Source organism: Larimichthys crocea, chromosome VI, assembly GCF_000972845.2.
Source record: "Larimichthys crocea isolate SSNF chromosome VI, L_crocea_2.0, whole genome shotgun sequence".
NCBI lineage: Eukaryota > Metazoa > Chordata > Actinopteri > Sciaenidae > Larimichthys > Larimichthys crocea.
In genome coordinates, this window is record NC_040016.1 from 610,954 (window position 1) to 634,002 (window position 23,049).

The 23,049-nt window shown below is 39.7% G+C and overlaps 2 protein-coding genes across 4 annotated transcripts in view; one reads left to right on the top strand and one right to left on the bottom strand.

The window, feature by feature from the left end:
- camk1b (calcium/calmodulin-dependent protein kinase Ib) overlaps positions 1–13,465 on the bottom strand; it is a 33,224-nt gene extending 19,759 nt beyond the window's left edge. Inside the window, exons 1-2 of the mRNA XM_019266342.2 lie at positions 13,309–13,465; positions 7,724–7,837 (exon numbers count right to left, since the gene is read on the bottom strand). Of these exons, the coding sequence (XP_019121887.1) occupies positions 7,724–7,809 (86 nt within the window). The 5' untranslated portion in view covers positions 7,810–7,837; positions 13,309–13,465. The remainder of the gene's footprint in view (positions 1–7,723; positions 7,838–13,308) is intronic.
- Positions 13,466–15,371: 1,906 nt separating this feature from the next.
- nek4 (NIMA-related kinase 4) lies at positions 15,372–23,036 on the top strand. Of its 3 annotated transcripts, none has more exons than XM_027279005.1 (16): positions 15,372–15,451; positions 17,389–17,655; positions 17,734–17,931; positions 18,016–18,123; positions 18,444–18,598; positions 18,746–18,881; positions 19,119–19,787; positions 19,880–19,930; positions 20,099–20,248; positions 20,345–20,509; positions 20,984–21,050; positions 21,224–21,336; positions 21,460–21,545; positions 21,629–21,846; positions 21,930–22,063; positions 22,330–23,036. In XM_027279005.1, exons 2-16 carry the CDS (start codon positions 17,542–17,544, stop codon positions 22,426–22,428), a joined length of 2,463 nt encoding a protein of 820 aa, XP_027134806.1. In that variant the 5' UTR covers positions 15,372–15,451; positions 17,389–17,541; the 3' UTR covers positions 22,429–23,036. The 3 variants fall into 3 exon arrangements, with proteins under 3 accessions (XP_027134806.1, XP_027134805.1, XP_019121873.2); XM_027279004.1 differs by having other exon boundaries at positions 15,373–15,451; positions 21,457–21,545; XM_019266328.2 differs by lacking the exon at positions 15,372–15,451 and adding an exon at positions 16,195–16,552 and having other exon boundaries at positions 21,457–21,545.
- Positions 23,037–23,049: the final 13 nt, after the last annotated feature.

The window sequence follows — 23,049 nt, forward strand, 5'->3', positions numbered from 1 at the left end:
AAAGGGAAAGTAAGTCACTCTTTTCTAGAAAGGCCTGTGGTGTGCATGCAGGACACCCTCACGGAGAAATGGAGACAGGATTAGGGGACGATAAAGACAACTGAGATGGTAAATAACAGGAGTATAATGGGATAAATATGATTAGAGAGTTAGGACAGAGAGAAAAAGAGAAGCACGTAGAGAGATGGAGATGAAAAATAGATGAGGTAGGACAGCTCTCATGCTGGGGGACTCATCTGCTCCATTAAGGTGCCTGTTTCCTTTTGTCTCAACTGCTTTGTTAATGATCATTTTGAGTTCATTTGATTCTAACTCAGCATATAAACAATGAATAACAAAGTGACAAAATAACACCTAAATAGTCTTTAGGGTTTCCCCACTATTTCTGGCCTCCTCGCTGTGAACATCTGAACTAAACTTTACTTGCTTACGTTACAGTACGGGGAGGGATGGGTGATTGCAGGATGATTTGCCTACTCCCTATCTGCAAATCAGGAAGACAGACATCATATCAATGAAGCAAATTAAGTTGAACAACAGGGATTCAAGATCATTATCTAAAGCCAAAATCTAGTATACATGGTTCATGCAGGAATCCTGAGGTCAAATTTAATACCTTCTAAATTTTTTTTAAAACCTCAACGCAACTTGCTTCTAGTCATATAGCAAAAACTGGATCAATAAATGGGAGGACACACGCTCTCAAGTTTTACTGGTGGTGGGACTCGGTTGGAGCGGTGTACTGGGCATACTAGCAACACAGAAATTTGATATTAATGGCTGCTCTCCCATCAAGTTGTCAGTCAACTGAACACTGTAGATAGATCCATCTACATAATTTGATAATGTATCTGCTAAAGAAATGACACAATGCCTAAGAGTTTTCACACGATAATGTCTGGACAAAGTCCAGAGTAGAGTTGTCGTTTCACACATGTAGCACACAACAGGAGACTCTCTGTGTCAGACCAGTTCTCACATGTTGACTAAACTTTACAAACTGAGTCTCAAAATGACTTCACAGTCTGTGACAAGTCCATGCTGGCTAAAAAGCTAAACTTTAGTGCCGATGCTCTGTGTTTAGATCCTGGCCTGGTGTGGGTCACACGCACGCTGTAAACAATACCACTGGCTGTGTGACAACCTGCCAATAAAAACACCAACCCCTCCTTGGATATACATTGATCTCATAAATGGCCTCTGTGAACTCTAAATGACGGAAATAGCGATGGAGAAGTCGCTTTGACAGTCTATGTAATAAATTCTGGTGAACTCCTAACAAACAAACTTACAACAAATCACGTGCTATTCTTTAAAAATACCTTTTAAGGGCCTTAATTTTCACTTTGTTGATTTACTACCTTTTTAAAACTTTTTAATACCCCGCAGAGACCCTGAGTATATCTTGTCGGCATTAGGGAATATTAGCAATATACTAATTACTCATCATGACTGAACATGATGTACAATGCATTATATATTTAGTTTTTATGTATTTTCTAATCAATTGTGGCCATAGTAAGCTGTTTCTGTTGAAATGTGACAATAACCAACCTCTGAATGAATGAGGTTCACATATAACCTGCAGCTGTGTCCCACACCTTTAGTTAAATTTCACAACACTGGGAGACAGATATTTAGGACTTACTTTTTCTGTATTATCTATCTGTATTTAATTAAAGTGCGTTTGACACTATGGCAGAGTCAAAGCCTTACCTCTTGTCACACAACTTAGAGTCTTTCACAAATTGGGTCATCTTTACAGAACCAAGGCTATTCTGGGCTACAATGAATAATTAAAAATCAGTATTTGTTGATTTGATACTCCTTGTAGCCCAGAATGGTCTTGGTCCTGTAATCAGCAAATTCAATTCAAAATCATTTATTGATGTGTCTTGGGAACTCATTTTCATTAGTAACATTCAAAGAGCTATAAAACTCCTTGGTCGTAAGCTCACTTGCATCTTTTTGGCAATGAACAAAAACCCCACTTTTACTGTTATGCCTTTAAACTCTCTTTTAATTTTATCTATGGGTCTTCATATCAAATCATCTCATATGAAAATATCTTACTGAGAGCTTTCATTTGATATATAATACTCATATTCGCCCAACATGACACTTACGTCTGCGCTTGTTTGTGCAGACACAAACACACACACACACACACACACACACACACACACACACACACACACACACACCCCAGTGAGTGTCGAGTTATTGAACCTTTCCACTCAGAAGCAGAGAGCCCTCAGACAAAGTGGTAAATCAGTGTTAAAACCTGTGTAATGTAGCAAAGAGGCAAGTGTGAGGGAACAAGTGAGGTCTCTCTTTTGATGGCCAGATCGTGTCACAGCCCAGACTACAATTTGGTTAGATTAGAAATATTAGACATTCAGAGAAGTGTAAGGCATTAACAAGACAACAGCTATCAAAATATAGGTTAAGCATACAAGCCTAATGGACATACTAAGCACTAAAACAAAGGTATTTCATCTCTGTGGTTTTTGTATGAAAAGGAAATCTCACATTGAAGTCGTGATGCACAAAAAATGCCTGAGAAAGGTTTTAATGAGAGATCTTCAGTCTGTCAAATCAAAAATAACAGGCTGTGGGCGAGAGAGGGCTCCTTTGCTTTGTAAAAAGAGAAGATGTGTGGTGAATGGGTGCTATGTGTTAATTCAGAGGTAGAGAGAGAGAGAGAGAGAGAGAGAGAGAGAGAGAGAGAGAGAGAGATAGATAGATAGATAGATAGATAGATAGATAGATAGATAGATAGATAGATAGATAGATAGATAGATAGATAGATAGATAGATAGATAGATAGATAGATAGGAACGCCGAGGCAAATGTCTTCAAATAGAACATGTAGTTAGGACAGACCAACTTTCAATGTAAACGCTTTGCTCGTGAACAAACACAACAGTGCAGAAAATATGAAACCATAGCTGTGTTGTTGTTATGAATCCTCTCCCTCCCTCAGACACAAACTCCTCTTTCCAATCAATTGGCCTATAGCTGATCAGCTATAGAGGGCAGGGGCTACTGGGTCACTATTCGACATGAGTGACAGAAAGAGGCAGGAGCCAATCCATCAGGCCTAATGATTTTAGATGATTACACCACGCTCCCCTACTCTTACCCTCCACTTCCTCCCTCTCATGCCCCGTTCCTGTGTTTTGCAATGTATTCTGGGCTAAAAATGCTGAGAACTTCCCCTTGCTGCTCTTGCCGTGTCAACATATGCAGCCATCAAAAAATCCACTTGTGCAGTTTCTCATCATTTAAGGAACCTCTAACCTGGCAGCCGAGTGTGGGAACTATAACACAACAGCAACACAAAAAACACAGCTGAATTTAATTCAATAGTCTTTAAAATACTGTATTCTACAGAAAATTAGATCAATATTACAGGAAATTCAGAATAATATATTTATTCTAGTGACAACATGTGTCATCTGTCCGCGAGCTGGTAGGAGCTGTTCGAGATGGAAATGAAAGTAGAATTGGTGCAATGCTAAAAATAGGTTCTGCTAACATAATAGAGTTACAGCATTTATACAGAAAATATCAATATCAGTTTTCCACATATGTGACCTATTAATCTACAATCAGCCAGGTTTAAATGATGAAACATACGCTGGAGAGTGCCGGGTACATCAATATTTGAAATGAAGCCAAGAGAAGCGCCAGGGAAGTCCAAACTTTCCTAGTAAGACAGTCTAGATGGGTGTGTTTATGTCTGTATGTATGTGTAGGCAGAGTTTAGCTAGTTCTGGTATCGCAGATAACTGTGACATCAAAGTTTTTGATTTTACCAACAATTTAACTGTAAGAATATATTGTTATTTGGCTGTATTCCACGTGTTAATGACAATAGTAATGATTCAGCCGTATGCTTAATTGCCTGTACTGATTTCCACAGAATGAAATCTTTTAATTTTGCCTAAACACAAATAGTGGCAGGACAAACTGGGATCCCCGTTCCATAGTGAACACAGTGTGAAACAGTTGGAGAGCAGGTGACTGGGATGAGGAGCCAAAATGGATCTGGATTTCTGACAGCAGAGTGAGTGTGTGCGTGTGTGTGTGCGTGTGTGTGTATGCGTGCATGTGTGTGTGTGCGTGCGTGCGTGTGCATGCGTGCGTGTGTGTGTGTGTGAGAGAGAGAGAGGAATAGATTAACATGAGTAACAGAAATGAGAAAAGAAGGAAGGCTAAAGAGGATTTGAGTTGATTGCAGAGAAAGTGTTGCTGCTTGTTTGTGCATTATTAATTCCCATCTGTTTTGATTACAAAAGCATGTGGCAGCAGCTGGGGATTCACAGTGCAAACCCATGCATGCCACTGGTATACGGTTTAGAGGCCTTCTATCATTAACATTCATGGAACTTTAGACAGACGTGAAAGAAAACAATCAAATGTAAGAACTATTTGTTGTTGGTGTATTTGTCATATGTTAACATGCATTGAAATGCATGCACGTTGAATGGAAAGTCCAATAAGTGATACTCTTTTTTTGTGTTCACTGGTTTGCCACAAAGAATACTGAGCTGTTTTCAAGTCTTCACACTGTGCATTATAGTTCTTGTGTTACTTCAAAGCAGGTAAATTGATTTGTTTTTTTTTATTTGAGATGTGATAAACATTTGATTCAAGAGTGGGATTCGAAGCACCTACAGTACATCTCTTCCATGGTTAAAATATGAGTGAGGGAAACTCCAGAAACATGAGCACATTTAGAGAGAAAGATCTGCATGTGTGTCATTTTTTTCTGTTTTCTTATGAAGGAGAGAGCGAGTTTATCTCTTGCACAATACGCACATATGCACCCGGTGGTGGATTATTAATAGCAAATCAAAAACTTTGTTTCCATAGTGACTGTTTGAGTCCATTATGGAAAGTGTTTCCTGTTGTTACCAAGACAACAATCCAGCAATGGCAAATGAACGTGGCACACAGCTGAGTGATGCGGTGAGCTGGTGATCTCTCCATAAACAAGCTCAGCACCAAAACAGGGGGCAGGTGGAAAACTGGAGGGATGACAATGAGAGGGTTGAAAGGAAGGGACAACATTTTCATGTACGCAGCCATCAGTTCTGCTGATAAACTTCAGTTTGGCTCGATGTTGCTATATTTACATGTATTTAATATATTTTGTACATATAAAAAAATAACCTAAACATTTCATGAATCAGACTTGATTTCAGAATTGGAAGTAGCTAACATTTTGCCTACATTCGGTTTACAGCCAAGAAAGATCAAGCTATTATGACTGACTTTAGTGGCAGTGTTTGTGGTTACTATGGTTCCTTGAGTTTAAGTACATAATATTTACAATATTTTTTCTATCCTCTGTGCATCAGTTTCGCAAACACACAAAACAAGCTTAGGTTTCGTCTTGGATTCAGTAAGTAGTCACAACTTATCCTGGTCTAACAAGGATGTGTGTGTATGTATAAAGTAAGACACCTTGGACAAACATGCAGTCTTATGACTTCCAGCAGCCATGACGAAGGATCATAAAACAAAGAGTAGTAGGATTAAAAGCTACATATAACTGATGTGCTGTATAACAATTTGTTCTCTGAAAACAGACTAGGGTCAAAACTGTGTCTGCCAGTTTGGGAAAGCTGGGCAAACGTTTCACCGTGGGATGGATAGCAGGATTATTTCGACAGGAGGACCAAGTCAACCCTAAGTCAACCAAGTGTCCCTGTCTTTGTGATGGAATATGCTCCATTGTTGCAAGTGCCAAATGACATTTGGGTTTGGACAAGTGTACTGTATAGCTACCAGAATGGTGCTCCTGCTCACTTGCATAAATATAAAATAGACTGCCATATAAATCGGGTTTGAGAGATCCAGCAAATGAATTATGAGTCTACAAATGAAAAGTAGGCATGCCATTATGCACTCCAAAAACCAAGCATGACCATTTTGAGACAAATGAATAACGCACACACACATACACGACACACAATGCCCTCAAAACTTAAGAAGGTTAACAGGAGCAGAATAAGCAAATAAGGAGACACAACGCAGACACATCAAACAGAACTTATGCCAAAATACCCCAACGGTACTCCATGGTATTGGGCTATGACCTATAATTTGCACATCATCCTGGCCTGTTCACCGTATGAAGCTACTGCCCAGCTGGCTGTGGGATGCACCTGGGTATACAGTGACTATCAGTAAAAGGGTTGTAGATAAGAAAAAATGCAGGTATTCAATGACAAAGTTTAACTTAAGCATTCGTTTGTGCTTTCAAGTTATCAACAGCATCATTCAGGCTGACTTTTTTTCACTGTGTGAAGCTCTCTCAGCCACTCCAACCTTATATAAATTACTGTTGATTAGTTAGATCGAGACATATTGTGTATGTAAAGTCCTTGAGAGTTACCAGTTTATTAAGCACACATCTACAATCGAATGTAATCCAACACAGCGGCCCAGCAATATCTCTCATCTTTGTGAAGTGTATCATGTTCGTGTCAGAGGTGACTCAACTCCGTGGTCATTTACGAGGCTGTATATTTACTGGGGCTGTTTCATCGTGAACTGTATTTCCTTAAGAGGTGTTCTCTAATGTTCTGTCCACAATCATTTACATGGCAGGAGCAGAATATCAGCTTCAGTGTCCTGCTTTGTGGATGGTTTGTTGACACTGTGTGCAAGAGGTAAATCAACAGGCTTCTAATGACACTGTGTCAACACAAGTGACACTGGGAGCTTTACAAAGATATACTGCAGCGCTGTCATTAACTGAAAATTTCCTGCAGCATTAGGGTATTAAATTACATGAGACTACACATACTGACTGCTCCCAGATAATCCTGTTTACTTGACAGAGATATTTTTGATCACCCTGACAAATTTTACCAGAGTTACCCGAAGAAAAATGTACCAGGTCAGAAATAGTGAAGAGACAGCCTTTAAATATTGTGTTTCAACGTGCTTTTAAATGTCAGAGAGTCTTTGTGTTGCAAGTGAAGCACAAAAATCACTGTTTGCATTAACATTGTTTTACGAGGTGACCTGAAAAGCCCTGAATGCAATGCCAATTTCATGCTAAAACAAATACCAAATTGCACTGCTCCACCTAATCCACATTAATACAAACTCGTCTGTGCCCCTCCTGTTTGGCATAAACAGATTTGTTTTGAGCCATGAAATTATCAAACTGATAAAGGTGCGAAAACAGCATTCCTGCTGCCGCTGGCTTTGCACTGACACAGTTACCAAATACTGGGCCACATGCATGTGTGCTGCTTGCACAAGATCAGGTTCACATTAGAGCTTGTTAAGTTCCAATTAAGCGTCAAGCTGTTTATCTAGGAACAGTATGAGAAGCAGGCCAGCATAGATATGCTTGGAGCAGTAACACATTTACGAAACACACTGAAGCCTTGACAATTCATGGCCAATCACTCCTCACCAAATAGGTTCTATCCAGTCATTACACAGCAATAATTATCTGCCCAAATACTTCCATGAAAATTCAATCCATATAAAAGCGTCGGGAACAAAACAAATGGAAATGTTCTGTCTTTTGTCCATCTGAGAGAACACATAACAAATGGGCATTAAATGCATAATTAAAAATGTAAAAAACACACAGGCTTTATTCAAATCGTGGAAGGTTTTCAGAGTGTGAAAAAGCCATCATACAAAGCTCAGACAAAAGGGTTTTTGCCTCTGGTGCTGACACACTTACGTTCCCAGGATCTCTTTGAAGTCATACTGATCCTTCACATCTGTGGTCTTCTTTTTCCAGGCATGGCAATCGTCACCCAGTGGCATCTTCTTGTTGTTGCGATCAGAAACAATACTAGTGAAGAAAAAGAGGATAAGGAGGGAATGCTCATTAGTACCAAAAGTTTAACTGCTTCCATTCCCCACCTGCAGCAAATACAAGTACTACACTGACATATAGTGCTGCTCACATTTCTTCGATGATTTTTAACCTTTGATAACTTTTGATTATTGACATCAGTGGAGTGTTTGGCACTTGTGATGCAACACCAATAGTGTGCAATACATGAAAACCCTCCATTGTAAGGCTGGGCAGGTTTATTTGTAATATATCTTTTAATTCACTGTACTTCACAACAAACTAGTTAGAGGCAGGTCCAATTGTTATGTGAGCATTATTGTTTCTGGGTTTGTTGTTTTTGTGTTCCTGTGAATGTGTATTAGAGAAGAGCACTTACTGCAAATAAAAGCATGACGTAACCAACTAACTGTTCAGCACAATCACATTTTATGATGCCAAAACGAGAACTTCCATTTCATATTTCAAATGTTTAGGCAAGAAACTGTCCTCAACTTCCTAGTTACCTCTGACATCACACCCAGCTTGACAAACAGGCTGTTGCAAAAATTTTGGGTCAGTCTGTTACAAAGACAGTTGCGTGTGTCGCGGGTGACTTAAGAATGCGGTAAATCCTGCTTCGTCCCTATTATAATTATCACACAAAAAAAGATCATGTGTGTTTTGTTTATCTTTGTTCGGACATGTTGTGAAAAGTTATTTCTTGTAGTCATGATTTTTATAACTAACAGGAGGTGTAATTTAGGGTAGAAGGGACTAACAGTCATGGTCTTTATCTATAGGTTAATAAGTAAACTATAGTTTCACTTTGGTGACCTGATTATTGCTGTAAAAGTTTATGACTTCAAGTATACCACGGTTCACTTTTATGTCAGAGCTGCATAAAAGCCTGGTTGTGAGCAGGGTTGTGGACCCAGATGACATATGATACATAGAGAAATTCCCGAAAACAACAAAGGTTTTTGCTTGGAGCTTTCTTTGGTGTAGCAACGAAGAAGCACAGGGTTGTGAAGAACAAAACTCATTCCCTTATATTTCTATAAAATGTGTGTGACTTTACTAAGCTTGTGTAATGCTCAGGTTTTAGAGAGGTGATAGAAATTAACTTCATGAACCTGCCCCAAATTAAATATCAAACCACAGTATAAAGGTATAAAGGCACTCCCAGATTTAAGAGTTAGAAAAAGACACAATGTTAATTATTTGTCTAACTTATTCAGATGTTTGTCCTCACCATACTTACATACCCATGAGAGGGACTAATCACAGAGGAACCTGCTGTCACCACTATCATAATCTAAACCCAGAAAGTGTCTATAACCAAGACCTGGTAGACTAAAATAGCCCTGTTCATATCAGCATGCCTCACTCCTCCTCTGTTCCTGTGCCTGCCTGGCAACTTCACAGTCCGTCTATGTGAGATGATGTAACATATTGTTCTGGATTGTAAAAGAGCCATTTTGTCAAAGACGATATAATAGCACGGTTAATCATTTCCCTATCAGTTCAGAGTCACCTCATTTAAATGCCGAACTGTGTGTATGAGTGGCGTTAAGCGACAGGCGGGGGGAAGGCTTAACACTGTTGTTATCTCAGAATAAATGTTAATAGGACTTGGCCTCTTCTAGCTGCATTGTGTGCAGGGTGCAGCCACTGACTGATGGATGCATTAATACAGATTCATAGATTCTCACATGTTCCATGTCTTATGCACATAAAAACACACAGACACACACATAACTGTGGTGGCCCTCTCCTTGCCTTCACTAATGGCAGAAGTCGGCTTCATACCTGTTGTCATGGAAACCCAAAGGCACTGCTATGTTATCTGAGTCTAAATTGCTTTAGTGTCTAATGGTAGGTGGCAGCTAAGGTGGAAATCATTCTGGCCACTTCGATGGCTAAAGTGTGTTATGTTTAATTAAAAATAAAATAAAAACTTTGATGAGTGGTTATTGGATATGGATTAGGAGCACATATCATACACAAGAAGCAGTGAAAAAAATCATATAACCTGATCAGGTATACACTACATACAGAACATTTTATTCATAATGCTTCCACATGACCACAGGTTTCATTTTAAATGTCATATTAACTCACAAGTACTTAAGACCACTTTCAGTTCCTGATTAGAGGCACAACTTTATTTGCATATGCATATAAATTGCCTGAACTACGCAACCAATACTACCAAGAACAAAGCTTACAGTTGAACGTTTAAACTTCTATCTGAGTCATTCATCATTTCCTCCACTCCACTTTGCATGCCATCTGAAATAAAAGGAAGTACCTCTAAATTAGGCATGAAAAAGCAGCATGCAAAGTAATGTGCTTAGGGGAAGCAGTAAGAAGAAGTCTAGTCGAATGTGTATGGAGGCTTTGCTGGTAAATCATGGGGCTTTGGTTTCTGTAGTCTAATAACTACTGTAGGGGACAAACAAACAATACATAGCAGACTGTAACTCTATTCCTAAGTACATCTTCAACTTGACACCAGTCTCTTTCTGTGGAAATTGAGGATCCATTACCGAGCATGATTCCCCCCCAATGTTTTCTAATGGAGTAAGTCTCTGTGTACTGGTCTGAAAAAGCAAAATAATTCAGGACAGTTTTTTGTGCAAAGAATAAAGAGTTTCTTGTAGATTGTGATGTTGAGTTTGTGGCGCTGAAACTAACTGACGGGCCTGCCAACACAGTAATATTTAGTTTGTATTAATTATGCACATAACAATTGATTAATTATTAATTAAGTACAAATATGACATATGATTACAGCCTTAAATATGAAGGTGTGCTCACAAGAGATTTGTCAGTATTTATCAAATAAATGATTCATGGATAGGCTGAAAAGAAAGAAGGATTAATTTGAAAGATAGATAATAGTTGCAATTCTGACCTCGGCCAGCATTTTTTAGGCTGGGCATGATGTTTGTCCTGTTTAAAGAGCAGTAACCTTTAGGCCAAAAATAACTCCAACAGCTTTGAGGACGTTGAAGCTAGAGGAGTGAAAACACCTCTCACGTACTGCTTGTTTGTAACATCCCACCTTGCTCATATGGAGATTCATGGAGATTCATGGAGATTCATGTTAATTCATGCACTGAGAATGGGTGATATTGAACATCAAAGTCATTTAAACATCAAAGTCATTTAAAATCTATGAATGCATCAACATTTGCTCATCTACAGGTAGCAACTGGGTACCCGGGAAAATACCAACATGCATCTAAATCTACTTGGATTTCACTTCAGTGGCACAAACATCTGGAGGTGTATTACATGAGGAAACTTCACATTTTCAAAAAACACATTTCAAACAACTGGAGTTTTAAGGACAAAGCTGAGGGGGCTTCTGTTTTTCCAAACAGGCAAATGCTATAAACCGTAGAATAAGGTTGAAGTTTAAAACACGCAGGGGCAGATGGGGGCACGTTTTTTCTTTTTAAAAACGTGGGAAAGTAGAGGGTAGAGACACATGCAGGTATCGTATGAGCATGTAGAGGGCCAAAAACAGCCCCTCCATGTCCACTGATGACATTGACTTTTGGCTACTCAAAACCCAAGAAGCAACAGGATTGAAGAGGCTTGAGATAGGGGAGATGCAAAATACCATAACCACATTCCCAGAGTAGTTTATGACATGCAGCATTCACCCCTGTTTAAAGGGTTACACAGAGAGAGTTGCCGTACTCACTGGTTTCCCATTCCTGTGATGTGCAGTGGACAGAAGAAACACACACATATATACACACACACACACACACAACCACAGTTGAATGTGACAAAAAGTACATGTGGTTAGGCTGCATTGTTTGAGCGTGAAATATAATTAGCAATGGTGTTAAAACATTTTGACACACACACACGTGTACATACCCAGAATCAAACATACAAACAGAGACATCCACAAAACAGCAACAACAAACTGGGTGGCTCGTGTCTCTACAAAACGTGTTGATAACCTAACACGTTAAGTTAATTCTCCTCTTTATTTAAGCACAGACATAGACAATATTGATTTTGGCTCACTTTTACTATAATTATTTCATATCTAGGCAGATAATCAAACTATAGGGAATCTGCTGCCAAGATATGAGCAAAGACTCGTGCCTGAAAAACTGCATTAGTGTTAAAGCAGAGTCACTTACACCAGAGGCCAAACAGTTTTTGAAATGATTTTATTCAGGAGCTTTCTTTGCAGAGCTTTGTTAGGCAAGGTGCAAAGCTACAGCCACACTTTGACTTTGTTTTTGAGCACATTCCCTATTATCATACATTTTAGTTGCTTGTTCGTATCCCATCATTTGTGCGGACAGATGCACATGGACCCAGGGTGATATGCAGCTCAAAGAAATCTGGAGCCGGCACAACCCAATTCCATTCACATATTTAGTACAACAAATAAAGCATGATTCACTGGGTCAAACGGTTGAACTGATTCAGTGGTGGGCGAGTGCTTTTCCCTGCTGTGCCAAGAGCAACATGTTTAAAAAGCATGAACACAGAGAGAGCAGCAAAGAGGGAGTTGTGCTTATTAACTTGTCCATCAACATTAACTATTATAGGAATCAGAAAACAATCCAACTAATCACCATCATTCCCCTCAACACATGTCATCTGCTTGCCATGGTGCCTATCCAAAACCACATGCACCCCCTCCATCCATCCATCCATCCACCCCATGCATGCACCCATTGGCTGCCCGGGAGATTTACTAACGGCTGTCTGATTGGTCAGCTGGTGTCAATGACGCACAACAAATCTCCTCTCAAAGTGAGCTTATTAATTGATAAGCAGACTTCTCCTGACATGATCCCACAGACAGAACAGATGAGGAGGTGTGAAAGGAGAGTGAAATGAGAAATGGGTGATGTGGTAAAAATAATCTAAAAATACTCGAGCAGTTTATGAACAAAACCTTGGCGCCACATCTGTCGTAAAATATGAATAACAAAACATTGCAGCCTTTTTCCCCTAAGACCCAACTTAAGTTATCTGTATATGGTTACACCATACTGTAGACAGTTGGCTTTGTTACATGACATTAGAGCAGTCTGGTTAAACTGTTTTGAATGTCAGAAGACTGTAAACTATCACTTCAGTCGCATATTCCATGTCAGTATCTGATCCTGCAAACTGCAGCTTCAGTTACATACAGGTCCTCTTCATGTGAATGAGAGTCCATCTGCATAACTGGCGGCTGCTGTTAAAACTTCAGCAGTGAAGCTAAAAAACAGTTTTAAAGTCAGTAAATCTGCCTCCATGAGTTTCACTAAAAGGAGAAGTCGACATAACCACGGAGTGGATGTAAAGCGCCGGTTAATGTTGGCTGACAGTCCAGATAAACGCTGCTTGACAATCACCCCCTTAGCGAGAAAACCTCGCTCCAACATCCGTTTATCCTCCACGGAGGAGCCTGAATTTAAAGTTTTGTGTCATGACAGTGTGGCGGCGGTGGTTCCTACCTGAAATGTAACAGTCAGTACGATCCAGCAGCCGTGTCCAGTGTCCGTCCGTCTGTCCCTCCAACTCAGTGCGCTCTCACGCGGAATCTGTACTTGGCAACCTCACCAGCAGCCCCTGACGTCACCTCAGGGCAGGACGGCCCAACGGACCAATCAGCGGCCGAGCTGTGGCGCACAGGTAAACAGTTCTGTCACAGGATTGGTCAGCTCTCTCCACCCCGTGACTCCCCGTGCTGTGTGTGCTGTACCTTGGATGAAAAACGCTTGGAGGTGAGTTGGTGGAGTCGGTGTGCAGTTTGTGACAGTGAGTGTTATAAATGAGACCTGATCGCGTCAGCTTTATGGAACAACTTTGTGTTTAGTTGGTCTCAGTGTACTTGCACACATATACAAGAACAGGAAGATAGAAACAAGGACAGAGATAGATAAATAGAACATCATAAGTTTAGCATATGTATATATATATATATATATATATAACTTATTAGCAGCTGCAGTTAGTCTCGTAGTAGTCTCAGTGACATTCATGGACTTACAGTTAAACGTTTTATCTCTACATAATCCCTTATTTAAGATACAGATTTGATCCAGTGCTAATGTGTACAAACACTCAGAGGAAAGCCTCTTACTGTTTACTTAATAGGTGTTACAGTTTGATCAAAGTGAGCACATTATTCGACCCAGAAAGGGTTTTTTTAAACTTGCTGTTTCAATTTCACGCAGGGCATCTTGATGTATGTTATGCGTCTTATATTTTGTTCTTTAATTTCACTTCTTTTCATTGCACTTGTTTGTTGTCCATATCCATGCTCACTTGAATCTTTTTTTTTTTGTCTCGTTGGTTGTTGTGTTTTATGTGTGTTTGTATTTCTGTTGTATAACAAAACAAAATCAATACAAAACCAATTTCACTAATCTATTTACACTATATTCACCTGCTAGTTGCGCACCATTTGGATACACTGAATTTGTGCAGTGTCAGCTTGCTGTGGTCTAGTGCTCCATCTAGTGGATGGCAAGTCTACAATTTCCAATTTGCATTTTTTAGTGTCCATTTACTGAAGATGTTTATTCATGATAGGAAGCGTAGCTCAAGAGTGGAATTATTGGAGGTTGCATCTCATTTACCAATTCCACAATCCAATGTGTGTGCTTGCTAAATCAAACAGGGCATAGAATACAAATTGGTATTGATCAGGTAGCTTAAAGGTCCAGTGTGTAGGATTTAGTTGCATCTAGTGGTGTAATCGCTGCATTGCAATCTCCTCACATCACCCTCACCTACCTATTATAAAGGAGAAACAGCACTTGAAAAGCCATAGAGTCAGTATTTAGTTTGTCTGATCTCGACTGCTGTAGAAACACTGTGTTTCAACATGGCAGTTTCCAGGAAAGAGGAGCCACTCCCACTGTAGATATTAAAAGATAGCAGGAAACAAAAGATTGTTATTTTAAGGTGATTATCAAGTGGAAACCTCCGGTGCTGGGAAATGAAGCAAATGCAAAAGTGCTAAACCGTAATTCCTAGAGCAGTGGCCCGTATTAAAATGCCCAACAAACATGTTTACAGCCTGGTTCAGAAAACAGTTTTGGTCTCTAGAGTCAATTTCCCCGTTCATGACAACTGTGAGGGTTTTTAAAATTAATTATATTAAGGCTTAAAGCTGCATAATTAACAGTGTTGTGCACATATTGTCGGCTTCAAAACCTTCGGAAACCTATGTGTGACATCACTCAGGCTCTGGCCATTCTTTACACTATCATTGGCATAGTTATGAATATTATATCCAGTGATGCCACTAACGCGCTACTTAGTAACGCGTTACTGTAGTCGGACTACTTTTTTCAGTAACGAGTAGTCTAACGCAACTACTATTTTAAACCAGTAGTCAGATTTAAGTTACTTATCTAATACATCGTGCGTTACTATTTTGCGTTTCGGGGGGACGTGGGTTATTTATTTATTTTTATTTTTTGGGCGACCTGGGTTATGCGACACGTTTGCTATGAGTTTACGTCATCTCATCTCCGCTCCGCCACAGGTCAGATACAAATAATTATGGAGGGAGAGGGGTTCGCCTTCTGCAGCTGGAAATACCGACATTATTTTGATTTCATTTCAGCCAAGGATGGCAACATAAAGGTTCGTTGTACACTCTGTGCTGGCAACAAAGTGCTGGCTACTTTGGTAAATGAAGTCAAGAAAGAGTATTTAATTTTTTATACTGTTTTTGTTTGCTGCTCTAATATTGGACAACTACAGGTTCAATATAGGCCTACATGTTCATTCATGTAACTGCCATTAGATTCCGCAAAGTTAAATGAAGTCAGGAGTATTTTATTTTATTTTCATAAGAAGAAGTATTTATGTTAAATGAGGTCAAGAAAGACTGTCAATTTTATTTTTAAAAGATGTTTTTTGTAGGCCTTAAATACATGTCAATAAAATGAGTATTGGAAAAACTGGTAGTCATTTTTATGGTATGGGGGTGGAGGGGTCAGCCACTGCTGAAAGTAACTTAAAGTAATCTAACTTAGTTACTTTTAAAAGCAAGTAGTCAGTAACTTAACTAAGTTACTTTTTAAAGAAGTAGTCAGTGGTCGGATTAATGTTTCAAAGTAACTATGGCAACACTGATTAAATCCCATGTCTGCCTTATTCTGAAAATAGAGGCCTCCAGTCTTACACACTGGATCTTTAAGAAAAGAGGAGAAATTGCTTCTCGTGTGTATTTTCTAAGCTTCTACATTTGTTAATTTCTCAAATAAAAGCTGAGCATTTACATCGCATAGCCCCCCCTTTACCGAGGACGCTTCAGACCGTCCCTGTAGTGAAGCAGCTGCGGGCGCTGGGTGGCGCTGTGCCGCAGACAGAGCAGTGCTTTGTCTCCTGGTGGACGCTCTCTGTCTCCATCGTCGGCACTGAGCTGCCAGTTGCCTAGTGACGGAAAACTATCCACAGCTGCTGGTTTCCTGCGTTTTCAAAATCTCATCGCTGGCACTGAGCTAACCTGCGCCAAGTTTCCCAGACAGACCGTCCACATGCTTATCCCTCTGCTGCCGGAGAATGGGACGAAGTAAAGACGCTGTTCTTATCCGGGATATCGTGTAACATTTCGGCGTTTCAGGTCGCGGTAGGAGGCATTTATGAAGAATGATGAATAATTATATTTTCATCAGGGTCGTTGGGAAAGGGAGCTATGGAGAAGTGAACTTGGTAAAACACAAAACAGACCGAAAACAGGTGAGAGACTCAAAGTATGTGTGGAATATATCAAGTCATCAACGTAGCTTGAAATGTGTAGCCTGACGCTATGAAGACCCCGAGAAGTCTTAGCTCAAAGTTAGCTTCAGTCGGCTAAAACCTCAGATTTGTTTACACTCTTGTACATAATATCAAAATGTATAAGGCAACCCTAATCATTTAAACCAAAGATATAACCAATCAAAGTCATGTTATGTTTATGTATTTTCACTGCAATAATACAGCTGACACAAGTTGTTTACTGTCTGCAGCTGTCCTTTAAGACTCAACAAGACAACAAGGGTGATATAGTCCAACCCATTCAGCCTTAAGAAGCTGTCGCTGCATGGTTAATATTACTGAGCATCATGTGTGATTGTTATTCCCCTCCTAGAGAGAAAGTTTTGTAGTTTAAACTTATGTCATCAAAGTACAAAAATAAATTCAGGTGCAGAGCTCCTGAGTCAGTGTTCATGGCACAGAAAGTACTCATTTATAAGATACTCAGGCTCACAGTATACAAGGTGGATAAGAAAAATATAAATGGGGGTGTCGCTATAACACTTGAGCCACCAGAGTGCCCCTTGTTGGAAAGGAGTCCTTCCTTGTCCAGACAGTGTGAAGTAATTCACATGTAGATCACTAACATTCACAAGATCTGTGAACCCCTGGTCTACTTTAGTCACTGGATTTTGCAATCTAGTTGGAAATGTTTCAGTTTTTTCATCCCATGGTGACCTTACGTGTTTGTCAAATGAATATAGAATCATATCATTTCCTTGATTTCCAATTCAGAGAGAGTGATTGTGGATTTTTGTATTTTGTTTCCTCCCCAGTATGTTATTAAGAAGCTGAATTTAATCACCTCCTCCAAGAGGGAACGGCGTGCTGCCGAGCAGGAGGCGCAGCTTCTGTCTCAACTTCGACACCCTAACATTGTGACATACAGGGAGTCTTGGGAAGGAGATGACTGCCAGCTGTACATTGCGATGGGTTTCTGTGAAGGCGGTGACCTTTATCATCGACTCAAACAGCAAAAGGGCGAACTGTTACCTGAGAGGCAGGTGGTGGAGTGGTTTGTCCAGATAGCCATGGCACTCCAGGTATGTTGTGAGATTGATGTGAGGGTCACACATGATTTATTTTTGATCTGAAGTCACTGTTGTGATTTTGCTTTGCAGTACCTGCATGAGAGGAACATTCTTCACCGGGACCTTAAAACACAGAACATCTTCCTGACGAAGACCAACATCATCAAAGTAGGCGACCTTGGCATTGCACGAGTATTGGAGAACCAGAATGACATGGCCAGCACACTCATAGGAACCCCTTACTACATGAGTCCAGAGCTCTTTTCTAATAAACCCTATAACCACAAGGTAACTTGGTCGACTGCTGTTACTCTGTGTAGTTTTATGGTCACCGGAGCTGCTTTACAAATGAATGTTATTATTTTTTTCTAGTCAGATGTATGGGCCTTGGGTTGCTGTGTGTATGAAATGTCCACACTGAAACATGCCTTCAACGCCAAGGACATGAACTCACTGGTGTATCGCATTGTAGAAGGAAAGGTTGGTTTCATCTTTTTACATATATGTTATCTATTATGCTCAGGTGAAGTTTAAATTATTATTTTACTTATTTTACTTTACTTATTTTTTAAGAAATTAAAATTCAGTGAACTGAGTGAAATTGGGAATAGTCTTGTCCTTTCCAAATAACCATAGACTTGTCATAACTTTTACCATCTTGATCAAGAATGTAATTTTCTTTTTAATTCTTTTCTAGTTCATACAGTATGTTATTTTTCTGGACCTCGATAATATAGAATATGATTGATGGCGAAAGGTAGTTTTGCAGTGATTTATAATTTTTTTGTCTTTCTCATCAGCTGCCACAGATGCCCAGTAGGTATGATCCCCAGCTGGGAGAACTGATCAAGAGCATGCTGTGTAAGAGACCCGAAGACAGGCCTGATGTCAAACTTATCCTCCGGCAGCCTTACATCAAACGACAAATTGCCATGTTCCTCGAGGCCACTAAAGAGTATGTGGCACTGACGGCATGCCTCGTTGTTATATCTTATTTCATTAAAGCAATTTATTTATTAGGGAAAAAAATACCCAGTGTTTGTTTGTTGTCATTTCTTTTTCTGTACATTTGAGAATTATTTTTTATTTTGGTTCTCATCAGAAAAACTGCAAAGTCGAAAAAGAAAGCTTTGGGTGGCTGTGGTGATCGTAGGACCAACAGTGCTTCGCCTGTGGCATCATCTCAGCCAAAACCTGAGAGAAGTCCCCAGCCTGAAACTCCAGCCAGGATGAAATGGGTGAGTGAGTGGAGCAAGGCTGGTTTAATATAAACAGCTCTACTACAGTAATATGCAGTAAGATGTCAGTTACTCTGTTTTGTCACTTACAACTGTATCCTACAATTTTCTTACATTTCTGATTTTATATCTTATAATTCACTAATAACAAAAACCAAAAAAAAGAACATGGAATTAATATGATATTTATCTTAGTATTTATTGTGTTTTTTCTGGGGTTTTTTTCTATATTCTCAGAAAGACGAGAAATCACAACAACATAAAGTTCGGAATGGCGTCCCCGACTGCACTCCAATCCAAGCACCTCCACCACCTAAACCCTCCTCACCTGATGCTCTCAAAGCCAGCATTGCTTCCCTGGCAACCATCAGTAACATTAATATTGATGTCCAACTGCAGGGTGATGAGGACCTGATAAAGAGACAAGTGCAAGGGCCGCAGCCTGTTGTGTCTCCACACCAGGCAGGTAATGAACATGTGACTCACAAAGACAACAAGGGACGGGGGAAACCAGATCCCTCTCCCCCTCTGTCACCTGTTCAGCCCCCCTTGAAGTCTGTATCAGGTTTTGGCAGTAGGGGAGGAGATGAGAGGAGGACATCCAATGGTTTGTTAGACATTCATCCACAGGCCACGCCAAACCCGAGGGAGACATTTTCTGTCTGTGGGGAGAAAATGTCAGATGTGGATGATAAGGATGACACCATGGAGTTACTTAAAGAGGCTGACATGCAGTATCCAAAGATGGAAATGGGGAAAGAGCCTGACTTTTATGTCTCTGAGAGAAAATCTGCACACAAATGCAATACAGAAAACATGTCTGTGGAAGTGGATATAGATGCTAAAAATAACACTGTTACCCTTCTCAAAGGAGCTTCGCCACAACAACATACCTCAAACATCCAAGTAAGTGCTCTGAGTGATACAGTTGTGTTTCTGTTAAGACTGTAAGTGAGAATACTTTATTTGTTTACATGTGATAATTCATGTCTTTGCAGGAAAACCTGGAATCTACTGAAAAGCTGTTAGAGCCATTTCCTCCAACACCGGTGAGCATTTCAATTCTTGTACTTATTCTTTGAACACCTGCCAGAATAAAGCCCTTAAGCTGACTTTGTAGCACTGATAAGATCCAATGGCACAAAGTACAGGAAGTTTCTCCTGTAATGTGGAAAGATTTATGCTGCAGTGAAAAAAGTGTAATTGTGTTTGCTTAGGAGCCTCTCCAAGAGGATTTTCTCCCAGCAGCCAGTAAGCCGGATCTGACCGCTCCATACAGAACCCCACTGAACGTTTCACCAGAACCTTCTGTATCACAGCAGCACAAAGGGAGAGACATAAGACGGACACATGGAGATCAGGAAAGGGTAAAGATATAATCAGCAGGGTTGATTAAATATTTTTTTTCTTTAAGTCTTAATTATCTTAATTTTTAATCATTGTTTTTTTTGCCTTGTGTTAAGTCCAAGGTGGTTGCTCCTAGACCTTTACCTCCACCTCCTGTTAAGAGCACAGCTGTGGAGGTGAGGAAGAGGGGCAAGAGGAGCACAGAGAACAAGAAAGCTAGTGTGGCCGCAACCTCCACATCAACTAGTTCCTGTAAGGACGGATACTTACCACTGCCACAGGTGACAATGCTCCTCCACTCACATACTGTATTCAACCACACTGCAAAGATATGTATTTATCTATATATCTGTTTTGTATGCTGGTGAAATAATGAGCTGTATGAACATTTTTGTAAAATTTCTGTCTTAATTATTTTGTAATGATGGCTAATGGTGTTGGTATATTGATGTATTCCGAAATCTGTAGATTAGTTTATCCAGTAGGGTTACAGGATAATTATGATAATTAACATTGTACATTTGATGATCTATAGTATTAGATTTTGCTGTCATTTAAAAAAATAATTAATTCTACGATATTTTTGTTACTAAAAAAATGTAGGACTTTATATTTATAGTAAATTTATAATAAAGTTTTTGTTCAACCAAACATATTTTAACAGTCATTGCAACTGATGGTAATAGTAATTATGTCTTATACCTGTGCAGTCCTATTATCCATCACAGAAAATGTGGGTCACTTTTATTTTTCAGGGTCGTCCTCTGTCTGCCAGAGAGAGGAGAAGACTGAGGCAGTCCCTGGAGAGCTCCAGCCAACCAGGTACTTTCTGTCACCTGAACATTATCGTTGGACCTATAACCACAGAACTGTAAAGCTAAAGTTATAGGACACGTTCATTTTAGGTGGAATATTCTATATATTATTATTCCTCTATTAAAACAAAGTAGTGATAGTTTGTAGTTGATCTTGATTACTTTCTGCTCTTCCCACAGGTGTTAGTGCTGGAAGAAGGGCATCTTATGATGTCACTTCCACCAAGGATGAGCACTACAATACCCCAGTTACCAGATCTGTTTCAGACACTATCACTGAGATCGACTATAAGGTACTGACATCCCATCACTGTGACCGTCAGTTGTACTTTGTACAGTCTAATCTGATAATGTTACGGCAAAACAAGCCTTTGTCAAAACTTGTCACAATGATGGGATGTGTTTCATTACAGCAGAATAAGCTACCAGAGCGAAGATCAGATGAAGATGAGTGCAACTCCACAAGTTCCACAGAACGTTCAGAGGGAGACGGCAGAGAAAGGTGAGACAATGTTAACATATTTGCTGATTCACATTGCTTGAGTAAATTTACTGTATAATCTATGATTTATGGATCATTTGCAGGAAGACTGAATCCAGTGACATGCAGGATTTAGTCCACATGATGACCCAGACATTAAGAATGGATATTGGAGACGGTATGAGTGAGATGGACAAAAGCAGATTTGGCTCTACTGCGCTACCAGAATTTAAACTGAACAGGAAGTACAGGGACACCCTGGTGCTTCATGGAAAGGCTCGAGAGGAAGCAGAACACCTGTCACTCGGAGAAATACCAACAGGTTAGATACTTTGAGCAAACTGTATCATCATCATCTGCCATTCTGCTGCTTCCTTGTGTTTAACCAGCTTGTCTCTCGTAAAGGTTCCACGTCTGGTCCAGCCAAGATAAGGAGAGCTATTGAACACCTGAGAACAGATGTGGTGAAGGGATTGGGGGTCAAGCTGCTGGACAGAGTCCTGGAAATCATGGAGGAGGAGGATGACACCAAACGAGAAGTATGATTTTAGTAAAACACATCACACCAAATCATACGTACTATTACATCAGGACGTATTATGCAAGATGTCCTTTCTTTGTTAGAATTCTGACATACATAGACATATTGTAAATGGGGCCCATTGAGACTAAAAGTTAAGTTGGACTGACTTCTTAGCACATTAGTTTGTCTGCAAAGTTTAAAATCCAGTGTGTGCAAATTCAATAGAGTTAATTCCAAAATGATCAGAGTTGGCATCCTTTTTCTTTTTTTTCCTCACTGCAGCTGTGCCTTCGTGACCAGATGGGAGATGAGAAGTACCAAGCGTATGCTGTGATGGTGAGACAGCTGAAATTCTTTGAGGATATTGCCCTCAAAGTTTGAAGAAAACGCTGTATATGAGGAAGCATGCACACACTGCATTTGACATCATTTGCAAGAATGTGTCCATGATCTTGAGAGATCTCGTATAACAGGAAACTTTGTCGTTGGGAGAAAGGTTTCAGCTTTCAAGTGTAAACCTGTACTGAAGTAGTCACACTGCTTGTGTGGACTACATTCTTCCTTCTGCTGGTATGCAAATAAGCATTTGCCACAAAATTGACAACAATTGCCCTTGTGTGAACAATCTTATGTAAATTACTGTGTAAAGTTTTTTTTGACCTCATTATTCAAACAGAATGTATAATCAATAGTTATTGTTTGGCTGCCTATGCAAAGATTTCATGTCATGTTAAAGCTCTCTGTGGCTTTACTTTTCATAGTGGATAGTAGTTTGGTTAGTTATAATGCAAGACAGACCTACCTATGCTGTATCTTTGAAGACACTAGCTCTCACTTCTGCTGTTGTATTCTTTTTTACAAAATAATGTAATGTAGATGTATTGTAGATATTAACATTTGAATTATTTCTAATAAATCCTAAATGTATTTGTTTACACCTACCTATCCATAATGTTCAGAACTATAATAAAAACACTCCACTGAACAAACAAAGATATTTTT

Coding starts and splice junctions, on each gene's coding strand:
- nek4 (XM_019266328.2), top strand. CDS start 16,463: ATGATGAATAATTATATTTTCATCAGGGTCGTTGGGAAAGGGAGCTAT. Junction 17,932..18,015: donor ATAAACCCTATAACCACAAG/GTAACTTGGTCG, acceptor ATTTTTTTCTAG/TCAGATGTATGGGCCTTGGG. Junction 20,249..20,344: donor CACATGGAGATCAGGAAAGG/GTAAAGATATAA, acceptor CCTTGTGTTAAG/TCCAAGGTGGTTGCTCCTAG.